At 40.4% G+C, this 22,727-nt stretch overlaps 1 protein-coding gene across 2 annotated transcripts in view; it reads left to right on the top strand.

Annotated features, from left to right (window-relative positions):
- SV2B (synaptic vesicle glycoprotein 2B) overlaps positions 1-22,727 on the top strand; it is a 294,017-nt gene that overhangs the window by 183,529 nt on the left and 87,761 nt on the right. For both annotated transcript variants that reach the window (XM_073568738.1, XM_073568739.1), the window contains exon 2: positions 15,911-16,619. In XM_073568738.1, the coding sequence (XP_073424839.1) occupies positions 16,085-16,619 (535 nt within the window). In that variant the 5' untranslated portion in view covers positions 15,911-16,084. The remainder of the gene's footprint in view (positions 1-15,910; positions 16,620-22,727) is intronic.

Genomic DNA, 22,727 nt, shown 5'->3' on the forward strand with positions numbered 1-22,727 from the left:
ATTAGAAATTAAGTCTTAACACACAGTTGGACAGGTGTACCTAATAAAGTGGCCAGTGAGTGTATTTGCTAATGATGATTATTGGGATAAGAGAGCAGCTGCTCTAATTAGCTGACAATGGCAGCTCCAGATTAGAGGATTGGTCTTTAGGAACATGAGGTTGAACTAATTAAAATGAAACACTCGCTAGGAGCATTCTCCAAGGGCCCTTTTACACGGAAGATAAATTGTTGAAATGAGCACCTATCTACGATATAAGCAACTCGTTAACATTCCCAAAACTTGCATGTAAGTGTTACAATGATTGTATGTTTTTTTCATAATTGCGATAGTTTGTGTTTGCTCTTACTTCCGTTACTAAGAAGCAATGGCCAATTTGCACCACTGAATGTACGGCTACACATATTTACACTAGATTAATTAAGAATATTTCATTGAGTTAATGATTTTCTCCTAACAATCGCCATATGTAGAAGACGTTTAAGACAGATCACAATTTTTACTAACATCCAATGGATCATTTTAAAATATATTTATATTTTCAGTTAATTTATTTTTTTACTTCCTCAACAATAATACACTAAACCTAAAAAAAATCCTGGAAATATAAAAAATTATATTCACTTGCCAAACTTCCACTGTCGGCAGTAGCACTATGCGGGTCGCCAATCATACTCCTTGCTAACGCTTCAATGCATGTACCTGCTGCAATGTTTGGCCCAGTTATAGAAAAAAGAGCTGGAATACTACTTTAAGTGGGCAGATGTTTTGCAGGGAGTCTATAAGGAAATCTTAAAAATAGAACAGTACATAATATATATATTTTATATGACATGCATTTTTTACTTTACTAACATTTTTATCAAAAATTTTCTGCAAGATTACGCCATGCACTAAGTGGCATTATTTCAGCTATTTTGCAATGCTTTTATTACAGATATTGCCATCATTTTCTTTCTTCTGTTAAAAAATGTTGTTTAAAATATTGTGATTCTAGGAGTAATCCAATATCGCATGTTCTATGAATTATAATGTTAATAACTATACCAAAAAGGGCAACCATAAAAACTAAACTAAACACGTTAATTAACTGTGCACTTTGTTGGGGAAGCTGAGAGCAAATTTATTTATTCACATCCTTGCAAGTTTATTATCATAATGACCATGACAATTCCAACCAGAGCTGGTATTAGACAAATTGGGGCCCTGGGCAAAAGAAAAAAGTGGGTCCCCAACTCGTAACATATTGCACCATCACAAACAAACATCTAGGTTGAATTTACAGGAGCCAATTTCAGACCTTTAACCCCTTTACCCCCAAGGTTGGTTTGCACGTTAATGACCGGGCCAATTTTTACAATTCTGACCACTGTCCCTTTATGAGGTAATAACTCTGGAACGTTTCCATGAATTCCGGTGATTTTGACATTGTTTTCTCGTGACATATTGTACTTCATGTTAGTGGTCAAAATTTTTTTTTATATAACTTGTGTTTATTTATGAAAAAAATGGAAATTTGGCGAAAATTTTGAACATTTTTGCCATTTTCCAAATTCGAATTTTCCTACCCTTAAATCACAGAGATATGGCACAAAAAATGCTTAATAAGTAACATTTCCCACATGTTTAATTTACATCAGCACAATTTTGGAATCAAAATATTTTTTGTTAGGAAGTTATAAGGGTTAAAATTTGACCAGCGATTTCTCATTTTTGCAACACCATTTTTTATAGGGACCACATCACATTTCAAGTCACTTTGAGGAGTCTATATGATAGAAAATACCCAAATGTGACACTATCCTAAAAACTGCACCTCTCAAGGTGCTCAAAACCACATTCAAGAAGATTATTAACCCTTCAGGTGCTTCACAGGAATTTTTTGAATGTTTTAAAAAAATGAACATTTAAATTTTTTCACAAAAAAATTACTTCAGGTCCATTTTTTTTATTTTACCAAAGATAGCAGGAGAAATTGGCCCCCAAAAGGTATTGTACAATTTGTCCTGAGTATACTAATACCACATATGTGGGGGTAAACCACTGTTTGGGCGCATGGCAGAGCTCGGAAGGGAAGGCACGCCGTTTGACTTTTTCAATGTAAAATTGGCTGGAATTGAAATCGGACGCCATGTCGCGTTTGGAGAGTCCTTGATGTGCCTAAACATTGAAGCTCCCCCACAAGTGACCCCATTTTGGAAACTACACCTCCCAAAGGAATTTATCTAGATGTGTGGTGAGAAATTTGAACTGCTAAGTGCTTCACATAAGTTTATAACGTACAGCCATAAAATTAAAAAATCATATTTTTCCCACAAAAATGATCTTTTCACCCCCAATTTTTATTTTTCCAAGGGAAACAGGACCCCAAAAATTATTGTGCAATTTGTCCTGAGTATGCTGATACCCCATATGTGGGGGTAAACCAATGTTTGGGTGCGTGGCAGAGCTTGGAAGGGAAGGAGCACCGTTTGTCTTTTTCAATGCAGAATTGGCTGGAAGTCGTGTCGCATTTAAAAAGCCTCTAATGTGCCTAAACAGTCGAAAACCCCAGAAATGACACCATTTTGAACATTAGACCCCCCAAGGAACTTATCTAGATGTGTTGTGGGCACTTGGAACCCCCAAGTGCTTCACAGAAGTTTATAACGCCCGGGTGTGAAAATAATAAAAATCATATTTTTTTTCCACAAACATGATTTTTTTAGTGACCAATTTTTAATTTTCCCAATGGTAACAGGAGAAATTGTACAACAAAAGTTGTTGTCCAATTTGTTTTGAGTACGCTGATACCCCATATGTGGAAGAAAACTTCTGTATGGGTACACGTCAGAGCTCGGAAGAGAAGTAGTGACGTTTTGGAATGCAGACTGATGGAATGGTCGCGTTTGGAGAGCCCCTGATGTGCCTAAATAGTGGAAACCCCCACATGTGACCCTTTTTGGAAACTAAACCCCCCAAGGAACTTATCTAAATATGTGGTGAGCACTTTGAACCCCCATGTGCTTCACAGAAGTTTATAATGCCCAGGCGTGAAAATAAAAAAGGGTAACAGGAGGAATTGGACCACAAAAGTTGTTGTGCCATTTGTCCTGAGAACCCTGATACCCTATATCTGGGAGTAAACTACAGTATGAGCACATGTTGGGGCTCGGAAGGGAAGTAGTGATGTTTTGGATTGCAGACTTTGATGGAATGGTCTGCGGGCGTCATATGCGTTTGGAGAGCCCCTGATGTGCCTAAACAGTGGAAACCCCCAAAAGTGACCCCAATTTGGAAATCAGACCCCCCAAGGAACTTATTTAGATGTGTGGTGAGAACTTGGACCTCCCAAGTGCTTCACAGAAGTTTATAACGTAGAGCCATAAAGATAAAAAAAACATATTTTTTTACAAAAATCATGTTTTCACCCCCAATTTTTTATTTTCCCCAGAGAACAGCAGAAATTGGACTCCAAAAGTTGTTGAGCAAATTGTCCTGAGGAGGCTGATACCCCATGTGTGGGGGTAAATCACTGTTTGGACGCATGGCCGAGCTAGGAAGGGAAGGAGCACCGTTTGACTTTTTCAATGCAGAATTGGCTGGAATTGAGATCAGACGCCATGTCGCATTTGCAGAGCCCCTGATGTGCCTAAACAGTGGATACCCACCAATTCTAACTCACACCCCTAACACTAATCCCATCCCTAACCATAACCCTAACCACAAACTTAACCCTAACACACCCCTAACCCTAATCCCAACCCTAACACTAATCCTGACTTTAGTCCCAACCCTAACTTTAGCCCCAATCCTAACTTTAGCACCTACCCTAACCCTAGCCCCAACCTCAACCCTAACTTCAGCCCCAACTCTGACCCTAGCCCTAATCCTAACTTTAGCCCCTACCCTAACCCTAGCCCCAACCCTAACTTTAGCCCCATCCCTAACTTTAGCCCCAACTCTAACCAAACTTTAGCCCCAACCCTAACTTTAGCCCCAACCCTAACCCTAATCCTAATAGGTAAATAGAAATAAATTTATATTTAGCTCTTAGCAGGCACTGAGAAGCCACCTCCCTGAAGGCCCCGGAAGGACCCCATGGCCATCTTGGATACAGGAGCCTGCATGGAGGAGGCCCTCGGAACAACGCTATCACATTGCTTTGTTCTGAGGGTCTCAGGGAAGCACGCAGTGAATCCCCTCCATGCTCGATGCTTCCCTATGCTGCCGGAACACTGCGATCATGTTTGATCACAGTGTGCCAGGGGTTAATGTGCCAGGAGCGGTCTGTGACCACTCCTGGCACATAGTGCCGGGTGTCAGCTGTGATATCAGCTGACACCCGGCCACGATCAGCTACGCTCCCCCCGTGAGCGCAGCTGATCGCGATGATGTATTATCCCGTCCACGGTCATACGGGCCTGCATCACGTGGACGGGATAGTACGTCATATGTCAGAAAGGGGTTAAATGAGCGCCATTGACTATAATAAAGCCATCTGGTGCTTGTGTACCATCCTCTTTACACAGGCTGACAAAGATTGATGGGGCTAGAACGACCACTAGTAGATCATTCTGTCACCTTACATACGTTGTCGGCAGCACATCTTCTGTTTACACTGGGTGATGTGTTAAAGAAAACAATGGCCCTGATTCATTAAAAAAGGACAAAAGCGCTCCAGCTCCCATAAAATCATAGATTTTTATTCTTCCATTAAAAGCATTAGACAAATGGCCTGCTCATGTGGGGCAGCTCAGGGAACAAGCTTGACCAGTCTTAATGAATGGGGCCACTGGAATAAGATGCACCTGATTAATTAAAAGGCGCATACCACTTAATACATTGGAAATCTTACAAATACCATGCACCTCTGTCAGAATTGTACATACATACACATATACACATACATAAACATGTATATACACGTACACACATTTATGAACACACATGACGCACCAACAGGCATACAGCACACATACGCACATATACACTTTGCACATATATAAAGTGTGGAAAATAAGTATTTGATACACTGACAATTTTGGAGTTTTCCCACCTACAAATGTCTGTATTTTTTCATAGATACACATTAACCTTAATTAGACTCTTGGGTTTATAGATAGCTTGTTCACTAACATCGTTAGGAAATGCCAGGTAATGCAAATTTCCCAGCTTTATTAAAACCCAACCTCCTGTAACCGTCTGCTAAAAAGCAGTAGCCATGGGTTCTTCTTAGCAGCGGCCTAGCATTCTGAAAGTTAAAATGCTGAAGGCCGACAAAGCAGGAGAAGACTATAAGAAGATAGAAAAGTGTTTTCAAGTTAGCTCACAGTCCTTCTCTTAGCGGGGCTCAGCCTGCTCACAGTTAGCAACGTCCACGGTTCAGGCCCTTTAACCAACAACACGGGCACATACACTTTCCTGCTTCCTCTCCTGGCACCCAGAACGTTGAAGCCTTTGGAAGCCAGCTACTTAAGCCCCAGACCATGTGACTTCTCCATCATGTGACTGATCACATGATTGTGACATCACACAGGATCAGTCAGGATACGGTGGTGCAGTTGGAAATTAGCTGGACATTCTCCCACTCGCTCTATGAATGTCCACATAAAACCAACCCATTTATCCAACTTTAGTTTAAGCCTCACAACACTTTAGAGTGCTGCAGAAAAATACTCTGGTTTAATATCACTGACGCCATTAAGCATTAGTGACACATATCTCCCCTCCAGTACTTTGCCAGTGACTTTGTCATAATATATATATACACACAATATTCGTTTGCCGTTTCCGCGGCAGTTTTAACCGCACGATTTTGCTGCAAAAACACGAAAAATAAGCATCCCATGCATTCCTATGGGATTCCACAATGCTGTGCTAATGCTGCGGTTTTTACCGCGGCGGAATCGCTTCGCGGTAAAAAACGCAGCATGCTCATTATTTTGCAGAATCGCGGCGATCCCGCACTCATAGGAATGCATTGTTCCTCTTCCTTCCCGCATGTGGCTGTGCACACCATGCGGAAAGTAAGCAGAACAATTGCGGATGGTACCCACGGTCCGGAGGAGAGGAGACTGTCCTCCGGGCTTTGGGTACCATATCCCTGTAAAAAATAGAATTATAAAATAAAAAATATTGTTATTCTTACCTTCCGGCGTCCCCCGCAGCCTTCCCGCCTCAATCCACGCTCCCGTTCCCAGTAATCCTTTGCGAAAATGCCCGCGATGGCGTCTGATCTCGCGGGATCGTGAAGTCTCGCGGTTATTCGCGCGACGTCATCGCGAATTACCGCGAGACGTCGTGATCCCGCGAGAACGGACGTCATCGCGGGCATTTTCGCAAAGGATTACTGGGAACGCCTGCGCGGGACGTCGGAAGGTAAGAATAACAGTATTTTTTTTTTTTTTTACATTCTATCTTTTACTACTGAGGCTGCATAGGCAGCCTCAGTAGTAAAAAGTTGGTCACAGTTGTCAAACACTGTTTGACGAGTGTGACCAACCTGTCAATCAGTTCTCCAAGCGATGCTACAGATCGCTTGGAGAACGCTAGCATTTTGCAAGCTAATTACGCTTGCAAAATGCTAGTTTTTCCGCGGGACTGGAATTCCGGAATTCGCGCGGTAATTTCCGCGAGAGTTCCGGTACGTGTGCACTTAGCCTAACAAGTATTAGGCACAATACACATGGATGTAAGCTGAATGACTGTGGTCTGTGCCTTTCTCATGAACTTCAGTATCTGTATTATAACTACTTATGTACTTTACTCCTGAAACATTGTTGGTAAATAAAGTGATAATGAGACAATTTTATGACTTCTCCAATTTTTACATCACTTCAGCGTTATTGTCTCGGGAGCTGAATATCAAGTATTTAAGCAGTCAGAAGAGTTGCATTCTATTCTAAGCACGTATCTCACACACGTGCACAAATTAAATTTGGCTTAGAGAATATCCAATTCACATTAGGTAACTGTGAGTCAGGGCCTACCGCCTCATTTCATCATTGCAACCTACAAGATATTATTTATGTAGCTTTGGGGATCCATGAGCTGCTGCCTGGCCTTAGCAGTCATAGATCACAGTAATGAGAGCTATAAAACATATGGATTGCTGTTTACTTCATCTTTATATGCGATATTGCTAGTCTAGGCGTTTGTGAATGATTTCTGTAAGATTAGAAGCACTTACTACAAAAAATGAAAAAAATTAAAACTGACTTATTTTTACTTAGATGTTGATTTGATAAAAACAATTTAATAAATTGCTTTAAAGTGTTCTCCTGCCCAGTTGTCAATTATGTCAGCTCAGGAGACACCAAACCCGTGTTCCGATAAATCTGTCTTAGGGACCAAAGCAAACTTCCTTACAAAAAAAAGCTTTCTGCTATTCAGTGTGATGGCATTCACAAATTCTATGCCATATTTGACAACAGTGCACATTTTACTGAGTCCTATGTACTGTATATGTGTGTGTGTGTGTGTGTAATATACAGTTCTGGCAAAAATTAGGAGACCACTGCAAAATTTTCCGTTTATCTGATTTTTCTCTTTACATGTATAGTTTTGAGTAAAATGTAAATTGATCTTTTATTCTATAAACTACTGACATGTCTCCAAATTTTCATATTTTTCTCTATATAGCAGAGAAAAATTAGTTATCTGGGTAGAAAGACAAAATGAGCAATTGTAAGTACACAGTGTAAGTGCACAGTGCTGTATAATATGATGACTGCATTATCTTTAAAAGGTAAAATCATTGATGAGAGAGATTTTTTAAGCTTGAGCAGGGAGTAGACACTGCTGCTTTATAGCTGCTCTACCTCTGCTCGCATTACCAACCTCCTGTTTCCACCTCTTTAGCTTTTTCTGACTGATTAGCAGAATACGGTGGCTGTCACTGAGATCCAGGCAGTAGATGTGTGACAGGCTCTGCTTTATAACCAATGAGATCATTTGCAGTGTATTGGGAAGTACTCACTAGAGCCCAGCACTCCCAAATAACCAGACATAGAGTTGAGCTGCTGTGGAGGACGAGTTATTTTTCTTAACTTACACCCCAGCGTCTCCGTTCTAATGGTGCCATAGGCAGATGCTTACCCCTGCCTACACCTTGTTTTTTCCCCATATTCTATTTATCTCTATAAAAAAGCTATAAAGAGATGCCCATTTGAAACATTATGACACAGAATCAAGGCCTCAAACTGCGAGTATTTAAATAATTAGTCATTCTGTACAGGACAGAAATATTAAGTGCTCTGTGTTTGTATTATTCGTTACAGGCAGATTGATGCTTGTACATTGCTGAATAATTTGTGTCTCTGGGGATGTATTCATCCATTTCTCTTCATCATGAGCAGAAGTGAAGCACATTTTCCAGTGATTACGTAAGAATGAATGGAGGTTGATTCTTTTGTCCAATCCAAGATGCAATTGCCATACTATTCTAGTTATAATTTCTTTCCATTTTAAGAATTGCCTTTTAAATATTTAAACATTAAGTTGGGCTTCTATGTAATGCAGGCGCTCCATGCCGAAAATGTTCTAAGTTCTCAAAAAGCTCCCACATAATAGTTGTGAAGAACTTCCAAGCACACAAAAGAGATTGTCTTATGTAATTTATACCGCTTGCTCACAGTTGGAATAGAACGACAAATTGAAGCAACGTTATTGAGGGGAAAAAGTCAAAAGAAAATTCATTTTTTTCATTTATTTTGTGAATATGTTTTCTGCTACTTGATAATGAGTATTTGTCAAGGACAACACCAAAGAGATTGCGCAGTTCCCACCGCTGTCACCAGTTTGTCAGGGATGCAACTCCGCTGATAGATGAGGCTGAGTCTGCTTCCACTACTAGGCAGGACTATTGGGGAACTCACAGTGGGCGCATGGTATATACACCTCCGATTTCAAAGCGTGGAATGTGCACATATATATATATATACAGTATATATATATATACACAGGGGTTGGACAAAATAATGGAAACACCTGGAAACCTCAGCAAAAGTTAGTTTAATATGGTGTAGGTCCACCTTTTGCGGCGATTACAGCCTCAATTCTCCGAGGTATGGATTCATACAAGGTGTGAATTGTTTCCAAAGGAATTTTAGCCCATTCTTCAGTTAAACACCCTCCAGTTCTTTGAGCGACGATGGCGGCGGAAATCAACGTCTAACTTGAATCTCTAAAATCAACCATAATTGCTCAATAATGTTGAGGTCTGGGAATTGTGGGGGCCAGATGAGATGCTCAACTTCATTAGAATGTTGCTCGGGCCATGCTTTATTGATTCTAGCTGTATGAATTGGTGCATTATCATCCTGAAAGATGGCGTTCCCCTCCGGGAACAGTGGTTGAACCATAGGATGCACTTGGTCGCCCAAAATGCCTAAATAATCTCGGCTGTTAATTCTTCCATGAAGGGATATCATTGGCCCAGCGGATCTCCACAAAATAGCACCCCAGATCATCACAGAACCTCCGCCATGTTTTACAGTTGGGAGAAGGCAGTCTGGATGGAATGCTTCTTTCGGCTGTCTCCAAACGTACACTCGGCCGGAGGTCGGAAAAGGGTAAACGATGATTCGTCTGAGGATCTCACATTTCCACTGCTCGAGGGACCAATTCTGGAGGTTTCTATACTACTCTAAATGCTTGGAAACATTTGTCATTGAGAGCAGCGGTTTTCGAATTGCAGCTCTTCCGTGGAATCCAGATTTGTGCAGCTCCCGACGTACAGTTTTCATGGAAACTGGGTTCTGTAGGTGTTCATTGAGCCTGAGCTCAGTGATTTTCAGAGCAGTGGTCTTGCGATCCTCTATCACAATTTGCTTTAGAGTCCGATGGTCTCTCTTAGTCAACTTCGACTTTCAGCCAGACCTGTGCTTTGCTGCGGACGTTTTTCCTTCTCTTTCAAATACAGTCATTACTTTGGAGACAGTACCTCTTTACATGCCAAGCACTTTCTGTTACACTATCGCCTGCCATACGAGCACCAACAATTTGGCCTCTTTGAAAATCCGAGAGGTCTGCCATTGGTATCAGGTTTTCATCAATGTTCTTACAATTCTGCAAAACAAACAGTTAATTTACATACACATATCACATAACACAAATAATCAACTACAAAACATTACCATATGTCACGGTTTGCATGTTTATAATATGTTCGAAGATTATGATGCCAAAATGTTAGGTGTTTCCTTTATTTTGTCCAAACCCTGTGTATATATATATATATATATATATATATATATATACAGTCATGGCCAAAAGTATTGACACCCCTGCAATTCTGTCAGATAATATTCAGTTTCTTCCTGAAAATGATTGCAAACACAAATTCTTTGGTATTATTATCTTCATTTAATTTGTCTTAAATGAAAAAACACAAAAGAGAATGAAGCAAAAAGCAAAACATTGATCATTTCACACAAAACTCCAAAAATTGGCCGGACAAAAGTATTGGCACCCTCAGCCTAATACTTGGTTGCACAACCTTTAGCCAAAATAACTGCGACCAACTGCTTCCGGTAACCATCAATGAGTTTCTTACAATGCTCTGCTGGAATTTTAGACCATTCTTCTTTGGCAAACTGCTCCAGGTCCCTGATATTTGAAGGGTGCCTTCTCCAAACTGCCATTTTTAGATCTCTCCACAGGTGTTCTATGGGATTCAGGTCTGGACTCATTGCTGGCCACCTTAGAAGTCTCCAGTGCTTTCTCTCAAACCATTTTCTAGTGCTTTTTGAAGTGTGTTTTGGGTTATTGTCCTGCTGGAAGACCCATGACCTCTGAGGTAGACCCAGCTTTCTCACACTGGGCCCTAAATTATGCTGCAAAATTTGTTGGTAGTCTTCTGACTTCATAATGCCATGCACACGGTCAAGCAGTCCAGTGCCAGAGGCAGCAAAGCAACCCCAAAACATCAGGGAACCTCCGCCATGTTTGACTGTAGGGACCGTGTACTTTTCTTTGAATGCCTCTTTTTTCTCCTGTAAACTCTATGCTGATGCTTTTGCCCAAAAAGCTCTACTTTTGTCTCATCTGACCAAAGAACATTCTTCCAAAATGTTTTAGGCTTTTTCAGGTAAGTTTTGGCAAACTCCAGCCTGGCTTTTTTATGTCTTGGGGTAAGAAGTGGAGTCTTCCTGGGTCTCCTACCATACAGTCCCTTTTCATTCAGATGCCGACGGATAGTACGGGTTGACACCGTTGTACCCTCGGACTGCAGGGCAGCTTGATCTTGTTTGGATGTTAGTGGAGGTTCTTTATCCAACATCCGCACAATCTTTCGTTGAAATCTCTTGTCAATTTTTCTTTTCTGGCCACATCTAGGGAGGTTAGCCACAGTGCCATGGGCTTTACACTTCTTGATGACACTGCGCACGGTAGACACAGGAACATTCAGGTCTTTGGAGATGGACTTGTAGCCTTGAGATTGCTCATGCTTCCTCACAATTTGGTTTCTCAAGTCCTCAGACAGTTCTTTGGTCTTCTTTCTTTTCTCCATGCTCAATGTGGTACACACAAGGACACAGGACAGAGGTTGAGTCAACTTTAATCCATGTCAACTGGCTGCAAGTGTGATTTAGTTATTGCCAACACCTGTTAGGTGCCACAGGTAAGTTACAGGTGCTGTTAATTAAACAAATTAGAGAAGCATCACATGATTTTTCGCACAGTGCCAATACTTTTGTCCACCCTCTTTTTTATGTTTGGTGTGGAATTATATCCAATTTGGCTTTAGGACAATTCTTTTTGTGTTTTTTCATTTAAGACAAATTAAATGAAGATAATAATACCAAAGAATTTGTGTTTGCAATCATTTTCAGGAAGAAACTGAGTATTATCTGACAGAATTGCAGGGGTGTCAATACTTTTGGCCATGACTGTATATATATATATATATATATATATATATATATATATATATATATATATTTGTGCTCAAAAGTTTACATACATTGGCAGAATTTTTTTTGCATTCTTGCCCTTTTTTCAGAGAATATGAATGATAACACCAAAACTTTTTCTACACTCATGGTTAGTGTTTGGGTGAAGCCATTTATTGTCAAACTACTGGGTTCTCTCTTTTAAAATCATAATGACAACCCAAAACAAGATATTCTGCAGCACTTTAAATTATAGAGGGGACTTCTACAGACAATAGACATTACAGCATACCAATAAACACATAGGTCAAAACAGATACCAAGAGGAGTGAGGGTCCTGCTTGCAAGCTTACAATCTATAAGGAAAAAGGGGAGACATGAAAGGTGGTAACAATTGTTTGGACCAGCCATAGTGTAAGAATCGGGTGTTCCTGTTGCTGCATGAACCAATTAACAGTCTAAATATGTAACAGTACAGACACAGAGGGCTATTAAATGCATAAAGCATGTTAGAACATGATGCAAGGAACCTGGTTATGGTAAAAAAATTTGAATGAGCCACACAGGGATATTTAGGTTAATGTGTTGTGGCAATAGGCCAGTCTGAACAAACGCATTTTTAGAGCACGCTTAAAACTGTGGGGATTGGGGATTAATTGTATTAACCTGGGTAGTGCATTCCAAAGAATTGGTGCAGCATGTGAAAAGTCTTGGAAACGAGAGTGGGAGGTTCTGAATATTGATTAACCACAGGTCATTAGCAGAATGGAGGGCACGGGTAGGGTGGTAGGCTGAGACAAGGGAGGAGATGAAGGGTGGTGCTGAGCCATGGAGAGCTTTGCGGGTGAGGGTAATAAGTTTATACTGAATTCTGGAGTGGATGGGTAACCAGTGTAAGGACTGGCACAAGACAGAGGCATCGGTGTAACGATTGGTGAGGAATATGATCCTAGCTGCAGCATTCAAGACAGATTGGAGAGGGGAGAGTTTGGTAAGAGGGAGACCGATTAGTAGAGAGTTACAATAGTCCAGACAAGAATGAATAAAAAGTAAGTAAGGGTCGAATTCTAGAAGTGTTTTTGAGGATCAGATAGCAAGAGCGAGCTAGTGATTGGATGTGGGGGGTGAATGAAAGTTCGGAATCAAGTATGACCCCAAGACAGCGGGCATGTTGCTAGGGAGTAATGGTGGAACCACACACGGAAATGGCAATGTCGGGCATAGGTAGGTTAGTAGAGGGAGGATACACGAGTAAAGTTTTTGACAGGTTCAGTTTTAGATGGAGGGAGGACATGATGTTAGAGACAGTGGTAAGACAATCACTGGTGATTTCCAAAAAGGCAGGCGTGATATCAGGAGAAGAAGTGTATAATTGGGTGTCATCAGCTTAGAGATGGTACTGGAACCTAAATCTACTGATTGCTTGACCAGTAGGGGCAGCATACAAAGAGAAGAGGAGGGGGCCTAGAACCGATCCTTGAGGAACCCCAACAGTAAGGGGAAGATGAGAGGAGGAGCCAGCAAAAGATACAGTAAAGGAGCGGTTAGAGAGATCGGAGGAGAACCAGGAGAGAACTGTGTCCTTGAGGCCGATGGAATGGAGTATAGTGAGGAGGAGCTGATGATCCACAGTGTCGAATTCTGCAAAGAGATCCAAGAGAATTAGCATGGAGTAGAGACCATTAGATTTAGCTGTTAGAAGATCATTAGAGACTTTCGTGAAGGCAGTTTCAGTAGAGTGAAGAGAGCAGAAACCGGATTGCAGAGGGTCGAGGAGAGTGTTATCTGAGAGATAGCGGATACGTCGGGCGTGAACCAGGCACTCCAGGAGTTTAGAGATGAAGGGAAGATTAGATACAGGTCTATAGTTAATGGCACAGTTTTGGTCTAGGATTGTTTTTTTAAGTAATGGCTGTATGATGGCATGCTTAAATGAGGAAGGAAAGATACCAGAAGAGAGAGAGGTTAAATATTTTTGTTAGGTGAGTGGTGACAGCAGGGAAAGGGGCTGGAGGAAGTGTGATAGAATGGGGTCACTGGTGCAAGTGGTAGGGCGAGAACATGCAAGGAGCCTGATTACTTCTTCTTTTACTGGTTCAAAATCAGAGAGTGATCTAGATGCAGTGGAGGGACGACAGTGCATGGTATGAGGGGATTGGGAGATAATTTCCTGTCGGATATGGTCAATTTTTTCTTTGAAATAATTAGCCAGATCGTCAGCGTGAAGATCCGTGGCTGGGGCCTGCACTCTTGAGTTGACTAGGGAATGAAAAGTGTCAAAGAGACGTTTTGGATTATTGGATAGTGAGGTGATAAGAGTGTTGAAGTAGGTTTGTTTTGAGAGGTGAAGGGCAGTGTTGTATGTTTTAAGCATAAACTTATAATGGCAGTTTCCTGTGGCCTTTCTGCTGCTGGCCCAGCCCCCTGTTATCTGTTGCTGTCCCTAACTAGACAGTCTTAAGGGGCAACATACATATTACAATACAAATACAGCAGGTACATTACATTACATGAAAAACAGACAAACAGCTCAACATAATAAGCCATAAAGCATATATACATAGGAAGTGTACAGGGGTCACACGGCAGAAAGAGAGGGTGCAACTTAGGGGACCAGCCACCTCCTTACACCCACATAGAAGTATAATGCACCCACATCGAAGTATAATGCACCCTATTGTACTATAATACACCCCCATAGCAATATAATGCACCACCATAGCACTATAATGCACCCCATGGCACTATAATGCACTCTATAGCACTATAATGCAGCAGCCCCATATGAGTACAGTGTAATGCAGCAGCCCCATAGGAGTATAATGCAGCAGCTCCATAGTATAATACATCCATAGTATAATGCAGCAGCCCAATAGTATAATGCAGCAGCCCCATAGTATAATGCACCTATAGGAGTATAAAGTACCCCATAGTAAAATGCATCAGCTCAATATTATAATACAGCAGGCCCATAGTATAATGCAGCAGCCCCATAGTATAATGCACCCATAGGAGTATAATGTACCCCATAGTATAATGCAGCAGCCCCATAGCACCATAATGCACCCCCATAGCACTATAATGCACCTTACAGCATTATAATGCAGCAGCCCCATAGGAGTATATTGCAGCAGCCCCATAGGAGTATAATGCAGCAGCCCCATAAGAGTATAATGCAGCAGCCCCATAGGAGTATAATGCAGCAGCCCCATAGTATAAAACACCCATGGTATAATGCAGCAGCCTATAGTATAATGCAGCAGCCCCATACTATAATGCAGCAGCCCCACAGTATAATGCACCCATAGGAGTATAATGCACCCTATAGTATAATGCAGCAGTCCCATAGTATAATGCAGCCATGGGAGTATAATGTACCTCATAGTATAATGCAGCAGCCCCATAGCAGTATAATGCACCCATATTAAAATGCAGAAGCCCCATAGCAGTATAATGCATAAGCCCCATAGTATAATGCACCCCATAGTATAATGTATCTCCTTTCTCTTTCCCCCATAGTAGTATTGTGCACCCACATACCAGTATTATATACAAAAAAAAGTTTTTCCTTACCTGGCTGAGCTCCAGCGATGTCCTCACCTATGATTCGGCGGAGGCACGCAGCGTCGTTTCGGCGTATGACAGTGACATCATGCATCGTCGACATGTGCGCTGATGTCAGCTGGCGGCCTGTGAATGACTGGCGGGTATTAACTGTTGCCGTGCGGAAGGACTCTCCTGCACGGCAACAGATTTTAACTGATCGTGCTGCGGGCCCCCTCTGCTCATCGGGCCCCAAACGCCAGTAATGGAGTATCTTACTTATTAGTCTGATTACATTTTCTTGTAATGATCACATTCTAATCCATTTCTATCATTTTAATGCATATGATAAATAATATTTTTTGAAAACTGTATTTTTTTGGGAAAACATGAAATATAATGAATTTTCATATGACATATTGAAATCTTCTTTTCAATGTGTAATCTTTATATCAGAGTCTCTAACGATACTATCTTTTCCTTATTTACAGAAAGCGTCGCAAGAACAACATGATTCACAGAAGTCTTTTGGCCTGTGATGGTGAAACTACAACCCAGGATTGTTGATCTTTGTGTGGACTGTCTATCTGATTAGCAAGAACAGATTGATCCTTCAGTGTTTGGCTGTAAACACTGGCACATTTAATATTAGAACCTAGCACATAATGGATGATGGCTACAAAAATAATTCAAATTTTTACCAAGGAGCACGGGATATAGCACGCGAAGTAAAGAGGCAAACAAGTAACCAAGCCATGGATTATTGCCGAAATAACACTTATGGTGGTTACTCATCAAATGATGGTTATTATAACACTGGAGATCCCGTCAATCAGGAGGAAGATGCTCAGAGTGATACTACAGAGGGACATGATGAAGATGATGAGATATATGAAGGAGAATATCAGGGTATACCACACCCTGATGATGTCAGGGCTCAACATAAGGATAAAACCATAAAAGATGAATTTAGAGACCATGCAGACATCATGGCAGAGAGGGTGGAGGATGAGGAGCAATTGGCTTACCAATATGAGAACATCATTGAGGAATGTGGCCATGGACGTTTCCAGTGGACCCTTTTCATAGTTTTAGGGCTTGCCTTGATGGCTGATGGAGTAGAAATCTTTGTTGTCGGATTTGTGCTCCCCAGCGCTGAGAAAGACATGTGTTTATCACGCTCAAACAAAGGAATGCTTGGTAAGTAGTTGTCAATATATCTAGTGAAATAATGCCAGTAATTCCATACATTCAGTCTATTCACAAGTTTTACTAACTACTGCGTATTTCTATAAAGTGGTGGCATATAACCAGGATAATGGTTGGTGTCTTATCCCTGGGATCTCAACCAATCCTGAGAATGAAAGGAATCAATGCCAGTTTATTGCTGCGTTGTCTAAGTTTTACCTAGAGAGCTGTGCTCCTAGCAAGCTGGCTGTGCTGGGAACTGAATGAGGCTGCTCTTCAGTTCCATATGTAGCCAAAGAGCTCTTTGGAAATGGGAAAATATAAAAGAATGTATGCTCAGGATTGGTGGGAGTCCCAGAGGTCAGAACCCCATAATCATCCCATAGAAAGATTTATTCTCAAAGTCAGGGAATATGTAAAACTTAAAACTGACTGCACTTCCCTTCAGCCTCCCTCATGTCACACTAACATTGCTCCAGATAGCAGACGTATATGAGTTGAAGGAGCTCTACAGCATTCCTTACATTTCTAATTTAAAGGGATTGTCTGCAGACACTCACTAGATGATTGACTCTTATGAGTGACATCAAATCTGAATATAGTCAACAGGATGCATCCATAATCCGCAGATATTGTACACCGGTCATTATCATTAGCACCGCTCACCTCCGGATTTGGAAACAAACAGTGCACGACGACCCTTGCCAGTGCAAAATTAACAAAGTATTGCCTGAGAACAGCCTAGAATATATGGGATTACAAGTTATCAGTTAATTACCATCCATCCAAGTTATAATTCACTTGAAAAGAGTTTAAAAGATTTTTGGAGTAACAATAATAATGTCCTCTTCACAGTCTCAAACTAGGGTGCCAAGAGCCAGCCAGTAACTAACTTAATAGTAACGCCAGAAACGTTTTTTCATTTAATTTAACAGCTAAAAAAATAACTACATTGATGAAACCTCAGAACAAAACCTTGAACATTTTGGCTATTTAACGCGCTTTCTATTATGTAAATTTTGTATGAATGTGCTGAGATTTCCAACCAATGAGATAAACATGTGGATTTATTTTAAATGGAGCTGCTGAAATTTCACAGAAGGCATTCATTCCCTGTCATTACATGTAATTAATTGTGACATGGGAAAAAGAGATTTCATAAGGTGACAGTGTTGGGATTTTAAAGAAGACTATGCACATTATAGAAGGAAATCAAACAAAACCATGTCGATCTGGTTTGCTTACAAGAAGTGAAAATGGCAAGAGAAAAACATCCTAACCTTCACCACAAAAAATTATCCACACATATTCAAATCTCTAAATACATCCAGAAAGGTAGGTGCTGTTACGATATTAGGTCCCATTTCAGTTTGTTGATGAGATGACTGACTCCTCTGGAAGGTTTCATATCTCCATCTGCCAGTTGAATAATAAGCCTTGCATGGTTATAAACTTATATGCCCCTAATAGGAGACAAATCTCATTTCTAAACAAAATACAAAAAAAAGTAAGTAAAATAAAGAAAGGGAACGTAATATGGCTTGGCGACTTCAACATTGTCCCTGATAGTAGCCTGGACTGTTTTGTCTCAACTCGCCATAAAATACCTTCACTTAAGAACCGGATCATTCAGAATGAGTGTTTCAATATTTTTCGCTGTTTAAACACCTCCTCTCGTGAATATTCCCACTATTCAGATGTTCACGAGACATCTTCACGTATAGACCTATTCCTCACCTACGGTTTTACCTTAGCCAAATTCAAGAGTATTAACTTTCTAGAAAAAACTTTCTCAGATCACTCCTCAGTATTAGCAGAATTTCTACTAAGTTCTCCCATTGAGAAAACTTTCCTTTGGAAATGTAACTCTACCTTATTTAAAATCCCGGAATTCAAGGTAGAAATAGAAAACCTAATCACCAACTATTTTAAAGAAAACACTTCTGACAAAATAAGTTCCTTTACTCTTTGGAACGCACACAAAGCTGTCCTTAGAGGAGGCCTTATACAAATTTTGTCCAGATATAAAAAAAGAAATAAAGAAAAAATTTTCAACTTACAGACACAAATTAGTAAGAAGGCCAACAAAATAACTCAAAAATACTATCCTCCACTATTCATTTGAAAATTTTAAAACTTAAGCAAAAACTGAGATTTGAAATTTTCCTGGAATACGACTCAGTTATTAACTCCTCGCAATTTAAGGTCTATTTGTACATCAATAAGCCAACAAGATATATGATGATGAAATTAAAAAAAGAGTGTATTAACAGGAGAATTATGAAAATAACATCTTCCTCAGGCGAAATCATGGTTCATCCTAAAGATATAGTTAATTCATTTGCTGAATTTTTTCTTAATTTGTACAATTTGAAAAATGACAATTCTACCCCCTCCGCTGACTCAGATTCTATTAACACCTTTCTATCAAGTATGAATCTCCCTAAAATTGCCCCTTTAGATTTAGACTTAATCAACAGTCCTTTTACAGAAGAGGAGATTATTAAAACAATCTTCAAATTAAAACCCCAAATATCCCCAGGTCCAGAAGCGTTCTCCAATGAGTATTACACATCTTTTTCAAAAATATTAAGTCCACACTTAGTCTCTGTCTTTAATTTGGCTTCTTCTCAGGGCTCATTTCCTAAAGAGATGCTTGAAACCACCATTATCATGATTCCAAAAGCCAAAGGTGACCCATAGACGATAAAAAATTATAGACCTATATCCCTCATTAATAGAGACATCAAAATTTACTCAAAAATATGAGCAGACCGTTTAATAAGCATTCTCCCGTACTTAATAAAGGATGATCAAATTGGATTTATAGAAGGACGACAGACCTCTGACGGAACGAAAAGGCTAATAAACTTGATCAACATGATAAAATCCTCAAATTCTCAGGTAGCATTCCTAACACTAGACGCTGAAAAAGCCTTTGACAGATTAAATTGGGCATATTTAAAAGCTACTTTTCACAAATTGGTTTTAACTCTAAATTCCTGTCTTGAGTATTTGCTCTTTACTCGTGTCCTAGTGCAAGAATATATACTAACGGTTTTCTCTCTAATTTAATCCCTATCACTAACGGTACGAGACAGGGGTTCCCCATCCGCTCTTTTGTTTGTACTTGCTATAGAACCCCTTGCTGAAAAAATTAGGCTGAATAACGCAATCCACTCGACCTCCCTTCTTGTCAATTCAAAGTTAGCCTTTTCACCGATGACCTTTTCTGTACTTTGATGGACCCTAAAACTTCTACTAGAGGCCTAACCATGGAGCTACAGCTATTCTCTAGAGCCTCATATTTTAAAATAAATTGTCAAAAGTCTAAAATACTTACTTTCAACATGGATGAGCCCGGGATTAGTGATTTGAAGGAGCAAGCAGATTTTGCTTGTGAGGAAAAGGACGTGATATATCTAGGCATTACTATAACAAATAAGCTACAAACTAGTATTAATGCCAATTTGGACAATATCACTAAAACTGTTTCCCTTGATATTTCTGACCTTGGACATTCCGCTCTATCCATTTTTGGAAAAATAATGGCAGTTAAATCTTTTTTCTTGCCTAAAATTCTTTACATATTTAGGACTCTTCCACTAATTATTCCCCTCCAGTTTATTTCTAAGATACAAACCATGATTAATTCTTTTATATGGAATGGGAAAAGAGCCAGAGTGTCACCTGACATCTTGTACAAACATAAAAATAAAGGTGGTATTGGTTTACCAAACATCTTAGCATACTACCTGGCATCTTTAGTTAAGCATAGTTGGCATTGGTTCAACAATCATCCCCACCCTGCATGGTTCTGCTTGGAATCTGCTTATAGTAAACCAAAATCTGCCCAAGATCTCTTTTTTAGCCTTTTATTCCACATGCCCTTAAAGAACCATTCTCTCCCTATCTTTCAGGTCTTAATTTATGCCTGGAGACTGCTCATCAAACCTACTTAAAACCTCAACAGGTCTGAACAAATTAAAACAATTCTCGCTTTCCTTGCTTGCCTCCATTTATAATTTTCCTCTTCCTGAATCATGGTCCAAGTTAGGAATAAAAATGATCAGGAACATTCATAACTGCGACAAATTTATCTCCTTCAGCGAAATGAAAGTTAAATATAATCTTCCCTCCTCCGAAATGGTACTATTCACAATCATAAAGGGTAATATACAAAAATTTCCTAAGCGCAAGGCAATGAACGTCGACACTCTTTCTCTACTTCTATGTAACATAAACAACAAAAATATTTGGAGTCTAAGAAACCTCTACAACTACTTCAGCAAAGATGTTATTACCCTCAAGAACGTTTACATTAAAAGACGGGAGTCCGACCTCAATATCACTCTTCAGATTGAGCAATGGGACAGTGCTATCAGAAGTACTTATGCTTCTAAAATCTCAATGATCCTCCATGGGTCTTTCTTTAAAATAATGTCAAGCTGGTATTATACCCCCATAAGGCTTTCACACATAAGCCAGGAGCATTCACAGCTCTGTTGGAGGAATTGCGGGTTACAGGGTAATCTATATCATATATTTTAGGGTTGCCCTAAAGTTAAAACTCTTTGGTTCCATGTATCACAACTAGTGTTGAGCATTCCGATACCGCAAGTATCGGGTATCGGCCGATACTTGCTGTATCGGAATTCCGATACCGACTTCCGATATTTTTTCAATATCGGAATTCGGCATCGGAATCGGAAGTTCAGTTGATTGACGGCCTGACGTCATCATGATGCGCGGTGTGTGCGCATCATGATGCGCCGTCATTTCGGGCCTTCCGGGGGTCTCTGCCGGCCTGCCGGGGGGCTGTGCCGGCCTGCCGGGGGGCTGTGTGGACTGCCCGGGGTCTGTACCGGCCTGCCGGGGGGCTGTGCCGGCCTGCCGGTGGTCTGTGCACCCTGTGGGGGTCTGTACCGGCCTGCCGGGGGGCTGTGCCGGCCTGCCGGGGGGCTGTGCTGATGTCCGGGGGTCTGTGCAAGCATCGTCCGATGGGACTACAAGTCCCATCGGGCGATGCCTGCTACCATGACAGTGATTGACACATTAGCCAATGATGGGACAGTAGTAGTCCCATCATCCGGCTAATGTGTTAAATGTTAAAAAAAAAAAAAAAAAAAAAAAATACTACATGCATGCTACATACATACTACATGCATGCTACATATATACTACATACATACTACATACATGCTACATACATACTACATATATACTACATACATACTACATACATGCTACATACATACTGCATGCTACATACATACTACATACATACTACATGCATACTACATATATACTACATACATACTACATACATGCTGCATGCTACATATATACTACATGCTACATACATACTACATGCATGCTACATACATACTACATATATACTACATGCATGCTACATACATACTACATACTACATATATACTACATACATACTACATATATACTACATACATACTGCATGCTACATACATGCTACATACATACTACATACATACTACATACATACTACATGCATGCTACATGCATGCTACATGCATGCTACATACATACTACATGCATGCTACATACATACCACATACATACTACATGCTACATACATACCACATATATACTACATACATACAATACATTCATACAATACATACATAGACATACAGTACATATAACATAGAGTAACATACTTACCAATACTTGTCACATTGTTCCCCGAAGCCATTGTCTATTCCGGGATAAATATTAACATAACAAACCACAAAAATACTCACCCACGATCCGAAGCAGTCCACGAGTGTGTCCCACGACGATCTTGGGTAGAGAACTGCAGCATCAGATGATGCTGCCGTTCTCTACGGGCTGTAGGAATCCAATGACGGAAGGTAGGTATCCTTCCGCACTGTATTCCTCCGCCACTTAAAAAAAAAAAGTCCCTAGTCTCACTTTATGCCATTGCTGTGTGGGAATTTCCCACACAGCAATGGCATAAAGTGAGACTAGGGACTTTTTTTTTTTTAAGTGGCGGAGGAATACAGTGCGGAAGGATACCTACCTTCCGTCATTGGATTCCTGCAGCCCGTAGAGAACGGCAGCATCATCTGATGCTGC

Source organism: Dendrobates tinctorius, unplaced genomic scaffold (assembly GCF_039654945.1).
Source record: "Dendrobates tinctorius isolate UK_male_01 unplaced genomic scaffold, ASM3965494v1 ptg000022l, whole genome shotgun sequence".
In the NCBI taxonomy this organism is placed as follows: Eukaryota; Metazoa; Chordata; class Amphibia; order Anura; family Dendrobatidae; genus Dendrobates; species Dendrobates tinctorius.